Source organism: Vidua macroura, chromosome 4 (assembly GCF_024509145.1).
Source record: "Vidua macroura isolate BioBank_ID:100142 chromosome 4, ASM2450914v1, whole genome shotgun sequence".
Taxonomy (NCBI): domain Eukaryota; kingdom Metazoa; phylum Chordata; class Aves; order Passeriformes; family Viduidae; genus Vidua; species Vidua macroura.
In genome coordinates this window covers 2,118,069-2,134,283 of record NC_071574.1, presented here as the reverse complement: position 1 = coordinate 2,134,283, position 16,215 = coordinate 2,118,069, and the positions used below count along the sequence as shown (strand labels likewise).

At 52.3% G+C, this 16,215-nt stretch overlaps 2 protein-coding genes across 4 annotated transcripts; both read right to left on the bottom strand.

The window, feature by feature from the left end:
- Positions 1–569: 569 nt before the first annotated feature.
- NPFFR2 (neuropeptide FF receptor 2) lies at positions 570–8,631 on the bottom strand. 3 transcript variants are annotated; one of them, XM_053975329.1, is made up of 7 exons: positions 8,151–8,631; positions 6,816–6,998; positions 5,961–6,025; positions 4,336–4,422; positions 2,449–2,785; positions 2,100–2,199; positions 570–1,701 (listed from the first exon to the last, which is right to left on the bottom strand). In XM_053975329.1, exons 2-7 carry the CDS (start codon positions 6,901–6,903, stop codon positions 897–899), a joined length of 1,482 nt encoding a protein of 493 aa, XP_053831304.1. In that variant the 5' UTR covers positions 6,904–6,998; positions 8,151–8,631; the 3' UTR covers positions 570–896. The 3 variants fall into 3 exon arrangements, with proteins under 3 accessions (XP_053831304.1, XP_053831305.1, XP_053831307.1); XM_053975330.1 differs by having other exon boundaries at positions 6,816–6,963; positions 8,151–8,169; XM_053975332.1 differs by having other exon boundaries at positions 2,449–2,799; positions 4,336–6,025; positions 8,151–8,627.
- A 1,143-nt stretch (positions 8,632–9,774) lies between these two features.
- GSR (glutathione-disulfide reductase) lies at positions 9,775–16,215 on the bottom strand. The gene is made up of 14 exons (XM_053975333.1): positions 16,084–16,215; positions 15,304–15,330; positions 14,961–15,049; positions 14,424–14,493; positions 14,121–14,268; positions 13,966–14,020; positions 13,789–13,888; positions 13,262–13,348; positions 12,908–13,069; positions 12,630–12,741; positions 12,419–12,550; positions 12,124–12,257; positions 11,698–11,958; positions 9,775–10,349 (listed from the first exon to the last, which is right to left on the bottom strand). The coding sequence occupies exons 1-13, from the start codon at positions 16,210–16,212 to the stop codon at positions 11,809–11,811; spliced, it is 1,395 nt and encodes a 464-aa protein (XP_053831308.1). The 5' UTR covers positions 16,213–16,215; the 3' UTR covers positions 9,775–10,349; positions 11,698–11,808.

Genomic DNA, 16,215 nt, shown 5'->3' with positions numbered 1-16,215 from the left:
TTCCGTTTCCTAAATCGGATGTGGAGTGAGTGAAGGTGCTGGCTTGTGGGAGAAATGTTCCTCCCGGGCATAAAGTCGGAGTTGTTCCCTAGGGCAAATGGACATTCTGAGATGAAAATGAGTTTTTTCTAAGCGAATTTGAGATAGCCTATAGTGCGGAAAATGAAACTTTTGAGGTAAACTGAGTAGTGCACAGGTAGGTAAAGCTTTGAGGATGAAATTTAGGTAAGGTGTAGGGAAGAGAATGATCCTTTCGAGACAGTGAACAGTAGGGAATGTCATAAGATGGAAGCCACTCCCATTTACCTGAGGGAGGGCTGCCCTACGGAATGGCTTTACCTGAGACTTGGCTCCTGTAGGGCCTTACAGAGTAAGCCACAGTGCTCTGTGATCCTTGCACAGATCCCATTCCTCCAGTGTCACTCTTGTCCCTGCTGAGGTTTGTCCGAGCCAATGGGCTCTCAAGTGTTTTGTCCCCTGCTCGTAGTGAAATCTCAGTCTTTTTGGGTGACTCCTATCCCCCACAACATCAAATCGAGGTTCCCAAAAAACACACCATCAAACCCGTCTTTTATCTTTTATTTCTCAAATTTCCATTTCCATTTGTTTCTCTAGCTGCAATAATAATGGATGCGACAGAAAGAACAGCAACAAAGGGGAATAAATGGAATGTGACGGAAAACGCTAAATTTTGTCATTTGAGCAGGACCCAGCTGGCGTTCACAAGGTCCGCAAGAAAATCCAGGGACCGCTGGGCTCCAGCCCGTGTCTGCAGTATTTCAGTCCATGGGAGCTACAGGATAAGGGATTCCTCACAGGCTGAAATGTGACCATAAATAGGGTTCAAGCAGCCCAGCTCCAGCCGCTCGGGGAGCTTCACGGAGTCACAGCGCTTTTCACTCAAGCCCATTGTCGCAGGGCTCCTCGAGCTCCTCCACCAGCAAATCCTGCTGCTTATTCACCCCGTTCCCTTTCTTGGCTGTCAGGGGAGCCGGGTCCTGGGGCAGCTGGCGGCGGGCAGCCGGCAGGGCGGCATGGCCCGGCGCCGGCTGGGAACAGGCCGCCCTGGAGCAGAGCTGGAGCTTGAGGACGGCCTGGAAGCCCCGGCGGAAGTTCTCGTTGCAGAAGCCGTAGATGATGGGGTGGATGCTGCTGTTGAAGAAGGCCAGCCAGTGAGCCAAGGGGTAGATGTAGATGTTGATCAGCTGCAGCTGGAGGTCGGAGAGGCTGGCGTAGTCCGACAGCAGCATCAGGGTCCACAGGGGAAGCCAGGACAGGGCGAAAAGCAAAGTGACAAGGACGAGCATTTGAATGGCTTTTCGTTTCCTCTTCCACGCGCCGTGCCGCTGCTCCTGGCTGCGCTTCCCCGCCCCAGGCACGGCGGCGTGGGAGAGGGAGACGCTGATCCTGGCGTACGTGAGCACGATGAGCGACAGGGGAGCCAGGTAGATGTTGGCAAAGAGAACCGTCGTGTAGATCTTCCTCATTGCCGGGTCCGGCCACTCCTCCCGGCACCAGAACACCGGGCGGGTGGCGTTGCCGGAGCCCAGGAGCACCTGGAAACGCTTCTCCTCCTGCACCTGCAGCAGCACTGCCGAGGGACACGTGATGGCCACGGCCAGCACCCAGATGACCGCGATGGTGGCCACGGCAGCGGGAACGGTCAGCTTCTGCTTGAACGGGCGCACGATGCACCGGAACCTGCGGCCAGGGCGCCGGAGAAGACGTTGAAGGAACACTTCCTTACCCAGGCAAGGATGCACACAACATTTTAAACTGACTATTTTTCATCCTCCCTGTCAGTTGCTGCCTGTGCTGCTCCACTTAACCAAGGCAGGTATTAACACCTCTGCTATCCAGCTTCAAATTGGCTGAGGAGCAAACCAATTCCAGGCAGGCTAGGATAGCCCAGTTCCACCATCTCTAAGAGACACCGGTGGAGGAGCAGATTGCTCCTTAGACCTGCCCACAATTTATTTTGCTTATGAGCAAAATGCATCTGATTTATTGTGGTGTTGGGAGGGTTAATGAATGGGCTCAGGGTGGTCAGGGGGCCAGGGGAGACGAGAGTGATGGTTACAGACTCTGCAGAATCTCACCTGTCCACAGCAATAGCAACCAGAGTGAAGACAGAGGCAGAAACAGAGATTCCTTGGACCATCCCGCTCATCTTGCACACCAGGCTCCCAAAGGGCCATCCTGCAAGGAAACAGGCATTTTGGAATTGCTGCCATCTCACTGCAGGACTCTGCTTAAAATCGTTTGCTGTCATCTTCCATTTCCCGAGTGGAACTATAGACTCACGGAGTGGTGTGGATTGGAAGGGAACTCCTAAAGACCAGGAACACCGTGCCGTGGGCAGGGACTCCTTCCACTAATGCAGAACACCCAGAGAGCCCCCCGGACACGTGCCCCTGGCTCTCCCTGCCCCAGGGGCGCCCAGCCCACCTGCAATGATGTTGTCCAGGAGGGTGGTGGGCATGCAGAAGAGCCCCACCAGCAAGTCACTGACGGCCAGGTTCAGGATGAACAGGTTGGTGACCGTGCGCATGTGCTTGCTCCACAGGACGATGAAGCAAACCGCCCCGTTGCCCACCATGCAGAGGAGGAAGATGAGGAGGTAGGAGGTGATGAAGACAGCAGCCATCCAAGGCTGGTGGAGGTAAAAGTCCACGTAGGAGACGTTTCCTTCCAAGGAAAGGTACTTGTATGTCCCGTTGTAGTTCAGCAAATCCAAGTGAGGCCAATCCAGTGAAGAGTTTGAGTCCATTCTCCTCCTTGTGTTCTCCTCCTTGTGCCCTAAAAGACATTTGTAAAGAGGTCATTTTAGTCTGCTTGCAACTGATCTGAAGCCATGTGATGATATTATTATTATTATTATTATTATTATTATTATTATTATTATTATTATTATTATAGCTTTGGGTGCACTGTGTGCTGAAATAAGCGTAAAGCTCGCGTGCACCCTGGCAGCAGTGAGGTGGCTGAGCAGCAATCACAGAAAAGCCACTAACTCCATCACTGAAAAAGAGGGATTAAAGCTTTCTAAAGGCAGAAGCCTTCTGCCTGCACGTATCCAAATGCAGCCCCATTTCATGGACATGAGATGGTTTTGTGTGCAGTTGGTTGATTTCATTCCCTGCTCACAAGCTATGTAACTCCAAGCCTGCAATGAAGAAGGACCACACTTATGTCTGAAACATGCTGAGCTACAAGAGAGCTGGGTTCATTTCCAGGCAGGTAACTTGACTTGGAGAAAGCATTCTGAACTTTTTTCCACATATATTTTGTCTCCCAGATGAGGATGCCTAAAGAAGCAGGGGGCAAAATTAATTGGTAGCAGCAGGCATGAAATTAAAGTATGAGTGTAGGTGCTTTTAAGATGCTTCAAATTCATTAATAGAAAAGGAATTTAAATTTTGGCACAAGTTATCTGAATCCTGATGAGCTTGTATGAAAGCAAAGCCTCTGCAAGTGCTTTATTTTCAGGAAGCAAGTGCAGTAAAAAAAAGTATTTATTCTGCTGTGCCTCAGGTTTGGAACAAGCAGAGCAGTGAAAAACCCATCGTGCTCTGGTATCTTGTGCCTGTTTAGAAATCAGCAGCAGTGCAGTGTTTTAATGAGTCTGTATTTTACATACTTATTAAATGCCTGCACAGCCAGGTAGGGAGACAAAAATCTGGAATCCCTCACCAAAAACCGGCTGCTTGTGGGTTTGAACAAGTGTAGGAATAGTTGTACAATCTGTGGGGCTGTCCTTACAAAGAAAGGCTTATTTATCTTGCTTAGGTTTTACTCAATATGCTTCCAAAATAATTGGAAGTGATCTTATTGAGGTGTCTGATGTGCCAAATTCTTTCCCCAGCCAGAGCTCAGAGTCAGCCTTGTGCTGACTTGTTTTCAACAAGTCAGCTGCTTCCTTGTTTGGAAGCAGCACTGGTGCACTTGCACCCCAACCTGGGCTCAAGGTGGGGAACGCTGGCAGAATGCAAACACAGATATTTGACAAAACGAGTTCACTCTGTTCCTTTAATCCCAGACCTGCAGTTGGGCTTTATAAATCCCAGCAGATGCTGTCTCAGCCCATTAAAAATCAGCATTCCTCCTGCTCCCTTAGACTTACTGTTGCTCCCTTTGCTGCTCTTCCCCACATTACTATTATTACTATTATTATTATTACCCACTAATTGTCTTCCGTAATCTTTTGCTTCCCAGAGGAGTTGCTTTAGGGAGACACTGTGGCCAGGGGAAGGTGGCTTTTGGCTACCACCACACTCCAAGTCCCCATGCCCAGCTGTCCCTGTGCTGTCCCCAGAGGTGCCTTTCCTTCCTTACCTGCTGGAGTTTGGCTTTTTGAGGGGACTCTGATGATCCGAGGGAGAAGTTCTTGGTCATGCCATGACAGGGCTGTCCCTTATCACACTAAAATCAGGAGGAACAATGGTTATTCTGGATATATATTTTGTGTTTTCTCTCTGTTTCTGACACGGTGTTGTGAGGCAGCAGCTTCTAATATCTCCAGTAATGATCTCTGGATTAGTTTTTGTCCATAGCTGGTAAACAAGAAGTTGTAAACAGCCTTGAGGCAAAACTGGAGCTGAGTCTCATCCCAGTTGCACTAATGAAATTTTGACTGTGGCAGACATAGGGAAGTGGCTGTACAAACACTGCAGATGACAGGAAATGGAAAAGCTCCACGGATTTCCATTATCCTGAAGCTGAGGGGGAGGAGGATTGGCTGGAAGGAGAAATTAAGCCAGTGCCTTGTGTTTTCACAGGGACCTTGCCTGCTAAAACAAGCAGTGATAAATAATGGAGAGAGGCACAGAGGACAGAAACATAAATCATCTAAGAAAAGGAAAAAAATTATGCAATACCTAATTGTTATAAGATGATAAATAACAGTAATTTGCTCCCACGTGGTAACTTGGTAAGAGCAAGGCCTCCCTTCTTCATTTAATACACCAGAGAAAATCTGCAAAGGAATAAAGTGGGAGGCTCCCTGAGTGAAAACCTGCCCCAACCCACACTGAATGCCCAAACACAGGAGGCTCATTCCCTACTGGTATCCCAGACACAGCCTCCACAGACAAATACACAGCGTAACATCTCACAGCCTGACCAGGACAATCTTGTACCTCTGGCTACAGAAATTCAGTTTAGAGTGGCAGTTAGAGTGGCAGTTCAAAGCCATTGTGAAATGATGGAATTATTTTTATGTTGGGCACATGGAAGAAATCCCCCGGAGCAGCCACCACTGCTTCAGCCCTGTGCACAACCCGCTGGGTTTGTCATCTTGATGTCTTGATTTTCATGTGTGAAATACCCTCACAGAATCCTCTGAGGCTGAAACAAAAATAAGGAAACTTCAGAGACAGCAGGAGCACGTAGTTGTACATGAAGAACATTTAATGTGGAAAGTGCTAAAAAATGTGTCCGTCCCTTGCCCTGAGCTCAGTAATGGCACAACAACAGAGGCTTCCCAGGGTTCCCAGTTCCCAAGGTTTCCCACCTTGGAAAATGATCCCTGGTCTGCTGAAAAGTGAGAATGTCCCAGGGGCAAAACACAGCCCCTGAAGGATGTCAAAAAGACCAGGACATTGGTCTGAGAAATAAGGGAGAGAGAAATTTATGGATCATCCTCTGCCTCAGGGGACCAGGAAGGGAACCAGTGACTGAAAAACTGAAATGCTGTTCCACAGGGACCCCATGCACAGGCCATGGGAATCCGGGCTCATCTTTGCTTTTCTTTCAGAGCAAGGGGGAGCTGCAGTCACCCCAAATCCCCCATTCCCAGTTCCTGCGGCTCAGGGAGTGGTGCAGGAGATGTTTGGTCTGGGTCATGCAGGGCTTGATCTGGGGACTCTGGGGATATTTGTGAATTAAGGTAATAGAACTTACTCTTCAAGTATTTAACTTCTTCATCCATCAGTATTTCCATGATATTTTATATGACATACCTCAGAGTGGTTTATCTCCAAATAAGCCCGAATATCCCAGTAGGTTTTCAGCTGGCAGAAAGGAGCTGTGGAAGAAAACACACCCTAAAAATAGCCAGTTGCAATCAAATAATTTTTTTCTCACTGACATTTACTTTCATAAAGAAAAACAAGTGCACCTTGGGAAGCAAATTTCTCATTTTGAAATGGGCAATCCCAGGGAGAAGTGCCAATCTTGGAGTTGCACACACATCTCCTCTCAATGGGCTTAAACTGCTTATCCTCCCCTCAGAGTCATTTATCTGCATAGTCTGAGCTGGGGCCAAAGAAAATAGTTTGTAGGTATTTCTTTTGAAGATAGATATTTCTTTTTAAGAGATCTCAAAGTTCAAATGATGAAGAACAAGGCTATTAGCAGAATGATTGTAATAAATACCAGACTTAGTTGCAGATTACTCATCCACTTGAGCTGGGAATAGAAAACATTTCACTCCAAAGCCAAATCGTAAATGTAAATCAGGAGAGGCAAATGGCAGGTGAGCCATTCACTACAAGTTTGTTATGGCTCTCTTTATATATTTTTATATATGTGTATATATATAATTTCTACCCTGCTTCATTAGAGCCGAGGCTGCTTACCTATTCCTTGTCATTAAAATCTTTTTTTTTTTTTTTCACTTGGTGCTTAGTCAACCTTTAAGCTTCTAAATATCTATTTTTTTTATTTGATGTGTCACAGGCTGTTTAAAATCTTAACTAAAATCTCAGCCAAATGTTCCCTGAAATCAGGTTAAAGTAAGATTTCCATGCCCAGGCACACTTATGCCAGCACTTTATTGAGAAGCCTGGCAAGCAATAAGATTTTAGCTGCCTTACCTTGGAAGCAAGTCATTGCTTTAAAAGCTTTCAGTAGGAAATTACTCAAGTTCTCCTGGGATCCAGTCTCCAAGTAGCAGTTTCCCATCCATCACTGGAAACTGGGCAGGGACCCCACGAAATATCTGGACTGGCCACAGCTTTTTCCCTGGAGAGATGCTCCAGTGAGTGCTGGGCTTTAGTCTATAGGAAGAGCTAAATCAATGATCCCTGCCGGGCTCTTGGCAGCACTAAATTCCCCACTTATGGGACATGAGCCTCCTAAATTGCACCTTTCAGTTCAGCCTCTGCTCATGAGTCACTCCCTGACAGCCCTGTCATTTGGGGCACTGAAACTGAGGAGAGTAATTGGGGAGCAGGTAGAAGGAGGCTTAAAAAAACAAAAAAAAAACAACAATCCTGAAAAGTGGGACAATCATGAGATCCTCTCAGTGGAGGAGAGAATTGGCAAACAAAAGTGTTTTAGGAGCCCATCAGCCAGTGAGGGCTAATTCACCAGGCACAGGAGACAGCTCTGCCAGCATGCAGTTCATGTCCCCCCTCAAAATGGGGGGCACAGAGGATCCTGTAATCACTGCCAAGTGAAAGACCAAAAGAAAACCAAACCAATCCCAACACGCAGAGCACATCACAGGGGTTCTTTGCACCAGGCGATGCCTCTGCTTCCAGCGAAAAACGAGCAAGAGCCATAGAATTGTTTGGTTTCCATCTCTTTTAGCAGGAAGTGTCATTGACAGGCATGAGAGCAGACAGCCCACGGCCTGGTCACACGGGGGCATCGTGACTTAGAGACTGTCACAATAAAGAGCATTTTACCCCCCACCCAAGCTCCTGGGATACAGAACATTGGAACTCACTAGAAATTAGGCAGAGCAGCCTGGCTGGCCCAAGGGCAGAAGAGGTGAGCTCCCTGTGCAGCACCATGGGGTTGGATCCTGAACACTCCACCAGAGCCCGATGCTGGATTTGCCCAGAGGCGACACCTTTAGTCTTAAATAACTGTGCAGGCTACACAGGAGAAGATCTGGCTGTGCAGGTGACAGCAGAGGTTTAAATGCAGTGTCACCTCTCCAGAAAGATGATGATTGTGGAAGGGCTGAACTCTCCCTGTACCTTCTGACTGTTCCCTTTTACATCACAATCCATATCCACACAGGGACTTTAGGTACTCATTGATTTTTTTTTGTTTTTGTTTTTTTTTTGTTTTTTTTTTTTTTTTTTGTTTTTTGTTTTGTGACCTGCTCTGAGGATTTGAATCCTTTTGGTGCTCTTGAATTTCAATTTGCTGCTGCCTCGGTGACTCAATTTTAATTAACACCAAATTCTAAGCCTTACCTGGATAGCATGGATAGGTACCCCTGATTGATGTCAGGAATTTGACACGCTGAGAGGTTACCTCGGAAACCTCCTGGTTTGACTCCAGTTGAAGCCAATTCTCTTCAGTAAACGACAGCTGCAACTCACAGCAGTCCAAACAGCAAGGATTGCAAGTAAGTTTTCCTTGCTAGGATTTTCTTTTGGGAAAAAAAAAAAAGCCAGCAGCACAGGCCCACTCTTTTGGGATGAGGTGCCATCTTACCTGCCAGCCTCAGGAAATGCTCAGAGTTACACTCAATCCCCCTTTGCCCAGCAAAACACCCGAAAAAGATCTCACTGCATTTTATACTTTGCAGCCCCTGGAGTGGTTCAGATTTAAAGGCTAACATGAGCTACTTCAAGCTCCAGACACTTTCCTCCTAATAGAGGTACCTGCTACTGATAGAAGAGCAAAGTAACATGATGTGAACTTGTCTTAATCACTGAGGGAAAAAAACAAAAAACAAAAAAAACAAAAAACAAACAGCCCCAGGATCTTCTTTTCCCAGTTCTGGAGCTCTGCAGAGTGGTCCAGCTCCCAGCCCAGGTGGATTGGCCCTCCTGCAACACGGGGGCTGGAACTCCAAAGCCAGAGGCTCAGGGGCACCTGCTGCCACCCCCGTCCCTTCCAGGGCACAGATTGCTCCGTATCCCAGCCCTGCCCACCCCGGGCAGCACGGGGAGGGTTGGTTCCAGCCAGCAGGTCCCTGGCATCACCGGCATCCCCGGGCAGGCAGTGCTGTGCCCCCCCAGTAAATCAGGGCAACTCCAGGCGGTGGAAGCAGCATTCCATCTCTCACACACACACACACACAGACCTGTTGCTAGCCAAGCTCCCGCGGTTTTCCCCCGGCTCCCGCCTGCAGCAGGGAGGCAGGAGCAGCCCAGCCCCGGGCGGAGGCAGCCCCCAGCCCGATCCCCCCGGGGTACCCCGCTTACAGGCGCCGCAGCTCCGCCGCAGCCGCTGGTTCCGCGCAGGCAGGAGCGAGGCTGCAGCCCCTGCAGCTCCTGCCTCAGGCAGGGAGGAGGGACAGGAGGAAGGAGGGAGCGGAGCGCCCAGCCCAAAGCCAGGCGCCAAGCCCCGGGGCTTCAGGGCTGTCACCCGCTGGCTTTGGGGGGGTGCCCGTTTGGAAGAGTTTCTGGGATATGCTCCATTGCAGAGCCTCCCTGCTCTGCCGTGCTTGAGGCATCCCTTTGCCTTGGGAAGCTCTTTCCTAGGGCCAGGAACTCAACTCTGCAGGTGGCACCCCTGACAACCCCCATCCATTAGAGTCCAGATTCCCCCCGGTGCTCTGAGTGCTCCCAGCACAGTGGCATCTCCTGGACTCTGCTCCTACCTGCTGAACTCCAGCATTTAGGTACAGGCTCTCCAGAGATTCCAGCTTTTATGTCAGGAACTCGGGGAAAAAAAATCAGTTTGTGTGGCCCAGGTGAAAGCAGGTGGCCCCTGTAGCTGAAATGGCAGGTTTTGCCTTACCTGCCTCTGCATCAGGTTTTTCTGGAAAGAAAAACAGCATCCCAAGGATAGATTCTAGGAGAACAGGCTTCCAATTAATGATTTGATGAATGTAGGAATTATTCTTTTATAATAATAAATTCTCTATTTTTTACACTCCCCTTTTTATTCCTGGCATATTTCCTGGCATACTTTAACAAATCATTTTATTTCGAGAGAACAAACAACTATCCTAACGTGAATTTAAACCAACAAATTCTTCTCCAGCATAACTCAGCGTGAAATTATAACAACTCTGTATGGAATCATCACAGGTAATCCTCTGCATGCAGGTAAGAGGATTTTATCTAAAATTCCTACCCCAGCTCTCCCTGCGCACACACACACCCTGCTGCAGTTCTCTGTCTCCCCATCACTTTCTCATATTCACACTCCCTCTGCCTGGAAGCCCAAAAGGCGGCGAGTTCACTTTGGAATCTGAAGAGCTTCAGATGGAGAGGTGTTACTCATGGAAGCAACAAAACATCCACAACGCAGGGAATCGAGACTTGCAGAGAATCGCTTTCTGCTTCCCCCATACCCCGTGGAACGTCAACACGGAATCTTCGTCACGGATTTATTGCAGAATATTGCCCTTTTAGTTTAAAAAACGGCTCAGTGAGCGGCAGGGCCGATCCGTGTCCCACGACACTTCCATCTCTTTTAAAGGCCGGCGGCACCATCTGCTGGGAGCAGAAGGAAGGACGCGATGCGAAATAAACCCAAGGAGAGCTCATGGAACCGGTTTGGTTTGGGAGGGACCTCGAGGGTCACCCAGTCCCACCTCGGAGCCTGTTCAGGACAGGCTACTGTCCATCACTGATTGCATATGGATATAGAAGTGATGGAGGTATTCAGGAAACGCTGGCTGTTTTTCCCTGTGTTGGCTAATCTGGTCATTAAAAAGACTAATTGACCTCTTCTGACAGGGAAGTATATAAGCAAGATTTGAGTTCCTGGCAAATTTGAGTTCCTGGGAAATGAAATCTGCAAGTATCCCACTTTAAATTCCCCCTGGATCGTCACCGGTTTGACTTCCACGGACTGCTCACAGTGCGTCCAGTTCTGCTGTCAATGCTTTTGTCCGTGGCGTGATTTCTATTTTTTTTCCTTGCAAAGAGCATCTGGGTGATAGAGGGGCATGGAGGAGAAAGGAAGGGGAGGCGCAAATGCTCCTGGTCCCACGCTGCACCCTTGAGCCCGCCCCGCAGCCTGGCACTGCCTCTCTGCCCCCTCAGTCCCACCGTCTCTGTCCAGTCTGGGGTCTGCCCTGACCCCAAAAGGCAGATTTGGGCTCTCTGATCAAAGTCTTAAAGTGCCTGGATGAGGCTCCATTCACACTCTCCAGACGGGGCTGGAGTCTGTTTCACTGCCCCGAGACTGCCCGGGTGGGGCTGGCTGCAAGTGCCAACAACGTGGGACTTGCCTCCATTTCTGGGGCAAAGAAAACGCCTGATTTATTTATCACAGGACCCTAAAACTGGCCAAATGAGCCTGGTGCCCCCCAAACACACGCCTGGCTCTCTGTTTCCAGGACATGAAGGTGCTTGGCCCAGGCTCACCACGGGGTGCCCCGTTCTGACGCCCAAAACCCCACAGGACTCGGGCCTCTTCTTTCCCAGCTGGGTCTGGAGCTTCCAGCCGTGGGAAATGGGGCTGGAAACAGGGAATTTGATCCCTGAACCCCCAGCCTGGACCTCCCCTGTAATGTCAGGACAGGCTGGAGAGCCAGTGGTGTTGGCACATGAGACAACGAGGAGCACGGAGCACATCCAGGATATCCCAGCACCCAGGAACACCCCAAGGACCCCACTTGTCCAGCCCCTCTCTGCTGCTTCCTGCCCAGCCCCACTGCCAGGGATTGCAGAGGAGGAGCCTGACCACTGCCAGCCTTCTCCCAAACCACATCCATGGACCGTGCCAGCTCCCTCCACGGCCGGGCACGGCGGGAGACAGGCACCAGAGAGCAAAAGGCAGAGACTGGCCAGCATCAACGTGTTTACTTCCCACTCCACAGCAAGCCGTACCCACCTTACAGACACAACCTCCAGGCACCCACCCAGCAGTAAGGCACTTTTGAAAACACAAGAAACATTTTTGCCAGCTGCAGCCGCCATCCCCAGGGTGTCGGTGCCCGCAGGCTCAGCGCAGCGTCACCAGCTCCTCGGCAGAAGTGGGGTGAATGGCAACGGTGTTGTCCAGGTCGGCCTTGGTGGCCCCCATTTTGATGGCCACGGCAAAGCCCTGCAGCATTTCGTCACAGCCCAGCCCTTGCATGTGCAACCCCACCACCTTTGGAGAAGAAGTGAGAGGCCAGATGGGACCCAGAATCCAGGGTGAGCTCTTGGGCTTGGGGAACTGGATCCCAGCCCAAGAGCTGACCACATGGGGACAAGAGGACAGCCAGCCGTGGTCCCCACCACTCCCCAGCTGTGCCCCCCGGTGCCCTGCCCTCACCTTCTCCTCCTTGCCAGCGCACACCAGCTTCATGACACACTTCACCTTCCTCTGGGTGACAGCGTGGTACAAGGGAGTGAAGGATGTGTTGTAGATCTTCACGTTGTCCTTCCCATGTATGGCCACAGCCTCCTCTGCAGCAGAAGCCACGGAACAGGAATCAGAGGGATGCACATGGGACGTTCACAAAGTGGAGTCAAAGACTTTTGTCAAGGCTCACTTGCTGGAGATCAAAGCATCTCCAGCACCCAAGCAGCAGCTCTGAGCCAGTGTCCCCAGGCCCTTGTGTCCCCACCTTCAGTGAGCCCCACGGTGCCGATGGGCGGGTGGCTGAAAACGACCGTGGGGATGTTCTCGTAGTCCAGCCTGGAGTCCTGCTTGCCCTCGAAGAGCCTGTGGGCCAGCTTCCTGCCAGCTGCGATGGCCACTGCGGGGAGGGACAGGGACCTGAGTCACGGCACGGCACCGAGGGGCCCCGTGCAGGGAAAGGGGCACGGCTGCAGTACCTGGGGTGAGGAGGGCTCTCCCACAGACATCCCCTACGGCATAGATCCCTCTCCTGGTGGTGTTCTGGTACTCATCCACAACCACGTGGCCCTTGGGGTCCACCCGCACGCCCTGCCATGGCAAACAGCAGCCACATATGCTCCAGGAGGGATGGGACGGCTCATGGGGCACCTGTGACAGGCTCTAGAGACCCAAGGGATCCCCAAATGCCCGTGGGACACCCAGAGACGCGTGGGCACCCGCCCACCAGCACGGAGGGGACACGCTGCCATCTCACCACTCGGTCCAGGCGCAGCCCCTCGGAGTTGGGCTCCCGCCCCACGGCCCACAGCAGGCAGTCCACGTCCCGGATCACCTCCTCCGTCGGCTTGCGGCCCGGCACCGCCGAGGCCACCGTCACATCCAGCAGCCCGCGTGGAGACTTGGTGACCTTCTTGACCTAAGGGGAGCAGGAGCAGCGGGAGAAGGTGCAGATGGGCTTTGGCAGCCCTGGATGGCAGCCATGCTGCAGAAGCAGGGATGTTGCCAAAACCACGGCTCAGCAAGCAGCACCCAAAACGGCAGCTTTCCCCCAGCCCTGCCACTGCAGGAGGGATGGGACAAGCCACAGGGATGCTCTGTGCTTTCCCACCTGTGTGTGCTTCCAGACATCCACCCCGGTATTCTCCAGCTCCTGGGTGCAGTTGGAGCTGATCAGGGAGTCAAAGGTTCGCAGCACCTGGGCAAGGATCCCCCCAACCCTGTCAGATGAGGGCCTGCAGGCAAAGGCACCACCTGGCAGCCCCTCCACCGGCATTTCCCTGCTCCTGGAACCCAAGAGGTCTGGGGTGCTTCTGGTTAGCAAACTTCTCTGTTTGTTTCTCCATTCTTTTCTTGTCCTTTCTTCCTCTTTTCAAGCAGTGACTTGAAATAAAGCTCAAGGGGACGGATGTGGTGACACGCACGGCTGCAGAAACGCCGGGCACGTGGGTGGGTGCTGTTAACATGCCCCCTCCACCCTCTCCATGGCTCCCATGCCACCATCCCCTGCATCACTATTCCCGTGCCAACTCAGATCCTCCTTCACCAGCCACTGACGGCCAGAAATCAATCTGACCATCAGGGCTGGGGTGTGGCAGCCGGGCGGGAAGCCCAGCTGGGGACAGGCGGTGGCGCTACCTTGTCGTGGCGGATGAGCAGGGATGACTTGGAGCCCAGCGTGGAGAGGATCCCCACCATCTCCACCGCGATGTAGCCGGCCCCGACAACGACGCTGCGCCTGTGGAGGAGTGACAATGCCGTGCACAGGCGCCCCGAGCTGGCGCTGGTGGCTGCGGGGGATGGACCCCGCTTTACCTGGGCAGCTCCTCCAGGTCGAAGAAGCCGTCGCTGGTCATCCCCAGACTGGCACCTGCAAAGCAGAGACCCCTTCAGCCGTCCCCCTTCCCCTCCCAAAGCCTGCTTTGCTACGGCAGATCTCTCCCCAGCCTGGGGAATTTCAGGGGGCTCACCAGGAATTTCGCTGTCAGAAGGGACAGCCGGGCGCCCTCCCGTGGCTATAAGGATGTGAGGAGCCGTGTACTTTTTCCCATCCACCTCGATGGCTGGCTCGGGATCAGCGGTGAACTTGCCATAGCCCCGGATGATGTCAATGTGGGCCTTAGGGGAAACACTTATGGGGTTAACAGCGGGATGAGGTGAGGGAGACAGCCAAGGCTTCCACAGTCGGAGGACACCCATTAGGGCTGGAAAAGTGGCCAAAAACCCATCACTTCTGCCACTCGGATTGCAGGATAAACACATCCCACGCTCACCTTCTTAACGTTGTTCTCGTAGATGTCATTGAGGCGCCGCACGTACGCGTCACGCTTCTCCTTGATGGTCCTGGATCAGAGTAGGGAATGCCATCACTGCCAGCAGATGAATCTCGGAGCTCAGGAAGAACCTTGCACTCAGTGCCATGGTCCAGTTCACAGGGTGGTGGTCGGTCAAATATTAGACTCGATGACCTCAGAAGTCTTTTCCAACCTTAATGATTCTGTGATTCTGTGAACTGAACCCTTCTGGCACGTGGCAGACATGCCACAAAACAAAACGGCTCCCTGTGACCCTTTCCCCACCAAAGCAAGATTTCTGTGCCCACCTTCCCAGCGTTTGTCTTTTCCAGAGTCTCTTCCCACAGCCAGTTTGGCACCCTGTTCTCCAAAACACAGCTGGCCCTGTAACCAGCTCTGCACAACCCACGGGAGCCTGGAAGAGGGCAGGGACCCCCCTGAAGTGGACAACAGGCTGCTCCCCACGGGATACTCACTGGAAGATGCTGGTTTCCAACCGGCCCTTTCCATTCTTACCTCCAGTTGAACTTGATGCCCGCCGTTTCAAAGCCATAGTCAGCGTGATCGTGGACAAACTCCGCGTGCACCGCCGTGTTCCACATCACCTGCCCACACAAACTTCAGGTTGCCTCAGGAACACTGCTGTCATTCTGGGAAAACCCCTGCCAGGCTTCCTGATTCCTCACCTTGGCCCGGAGCACCCACAGGACACAGGAGTGCCCACGGCTTCCCGATGGCTCAATACCCTCGGAGGCCCTGCTTGCTCCCCACACCCTGTGCCAGCACCTCCCTAAAATTTGGCAGGCACCCACACCAGACCCAACCCACGCCACCGGAGCCGGTGGCAGAACAGCCTCACCTTCTTTGGCACGCATCCAACATTGACCTGGGGGCGGGAAAAAGAACAAGTCTCAGTGTCAAGGCCCTGTTTTCCAAAGGCAGTGCTCCAGAGAGCATCCCACATCAGGCTGGCACTGCATCTCTGCTCTCTGCTTTGGAAAACAAAGGCAGGATTAGAGGTTCCTGGAAAAAGAGGGGTGTAACCGCCCCGGGAGGCTCAAGGTCTTGCGGTTTGCCCGTTTTCCTTCACTTCCTTGAAAGAGAATATGGAAGGTGGAGCCTTCAAACACAGGGTGTTTTTTTCCACTGATACTCTAAAAATTATTTACTAGCAGAAAAGGTGTTGGCCATCCCTTGCCTGCACTTCTGGGAATATGGCAATTTTCCCAGCAGAATGCATTTAGGGCATAAAACTAGAGCCTGTCCCTGGCTTGTCTGAGGAACCAATTTGTTTTTTGGCTCGTTACCAGCTCACCACGCTCTTCAGTTCTGCTTTACCGCCTTGCAATTGTGCTACACACATCCAGGATCCACCGGCATCCCGTCACCTGCCTGAAAACGGCGTGGAAACGGCCAGGAAGAAGCTGGTGGAGATGAGGGATCGGGAGCCGTCCTGCTTCAGCCTGACAACACAGCTCCTCGCACAACGCTCGGACGCCGGGAAGCCGATTCCTGTTCTCCCACCTGCCGCACCGCCACCCTCCCCGGGGCCTCCGCCTCCATCCCAGACTCACCGGGGTCAGCGTGGGGGCCCCGTCCCTCCCCGCCCCGGGTGCGGGTCCTCCCGCAAGTGACTCACACAGGTGCCGCCGAGGCGCTGCGGCTCCACCAGCGCGACCCGGGCGCCAAGCTCGGCCGCCCGCCGGGCCCCCGCCAGCCCCCCGGAGCCGCCGCCCAGCACCAGCAGCTCGTAGGCGGCCGCCGCCATCGC

Coding starts and splice junctions, on each gene's coding strand:
- NPFFR2 (XM_053975329.1), bottom strand. CDS start 6,903: ATGGGAAACTGCTACTTGGAGACTGGATCCCAGGAGAACTTGAGTAAT. Junction 4,423..5,960: donor TGGAGATAAACCACTCTGAG/GTATGTCATATA, acceptor TCCTGATTTTAG/TGTGATAAGGGACAGCCCTG. Junction 2,786..4,335: donor AAAAAGCCAAACTCCAGCAG/GTAAGGAAGGAA, acceptor CACAAGGAGGAG/AACACAAGGAGGAGAATGGA.
- GSR (XM_053975333.1), bottom strand. CDS start 16,212: ATGGCGGCGGCCGCCTACGAGCTGCTGGTGCTGGGCGGCGGCTCCGGG. Junction 14,269..14,423: donor ACGAGAACAACGTTAAGAAG/GTGAGCGTGGGA, acceptor GTTTCCCCTAAG/GCCCACATTGACATCATCCG. Junction 12,551..12,629: donor GAGAGCCCTCCTCACCCCAG/GTACTGCAGCCG, acceptor CCCTCCCCGCAG/TGGCCATCGCAGCTGGCAGG.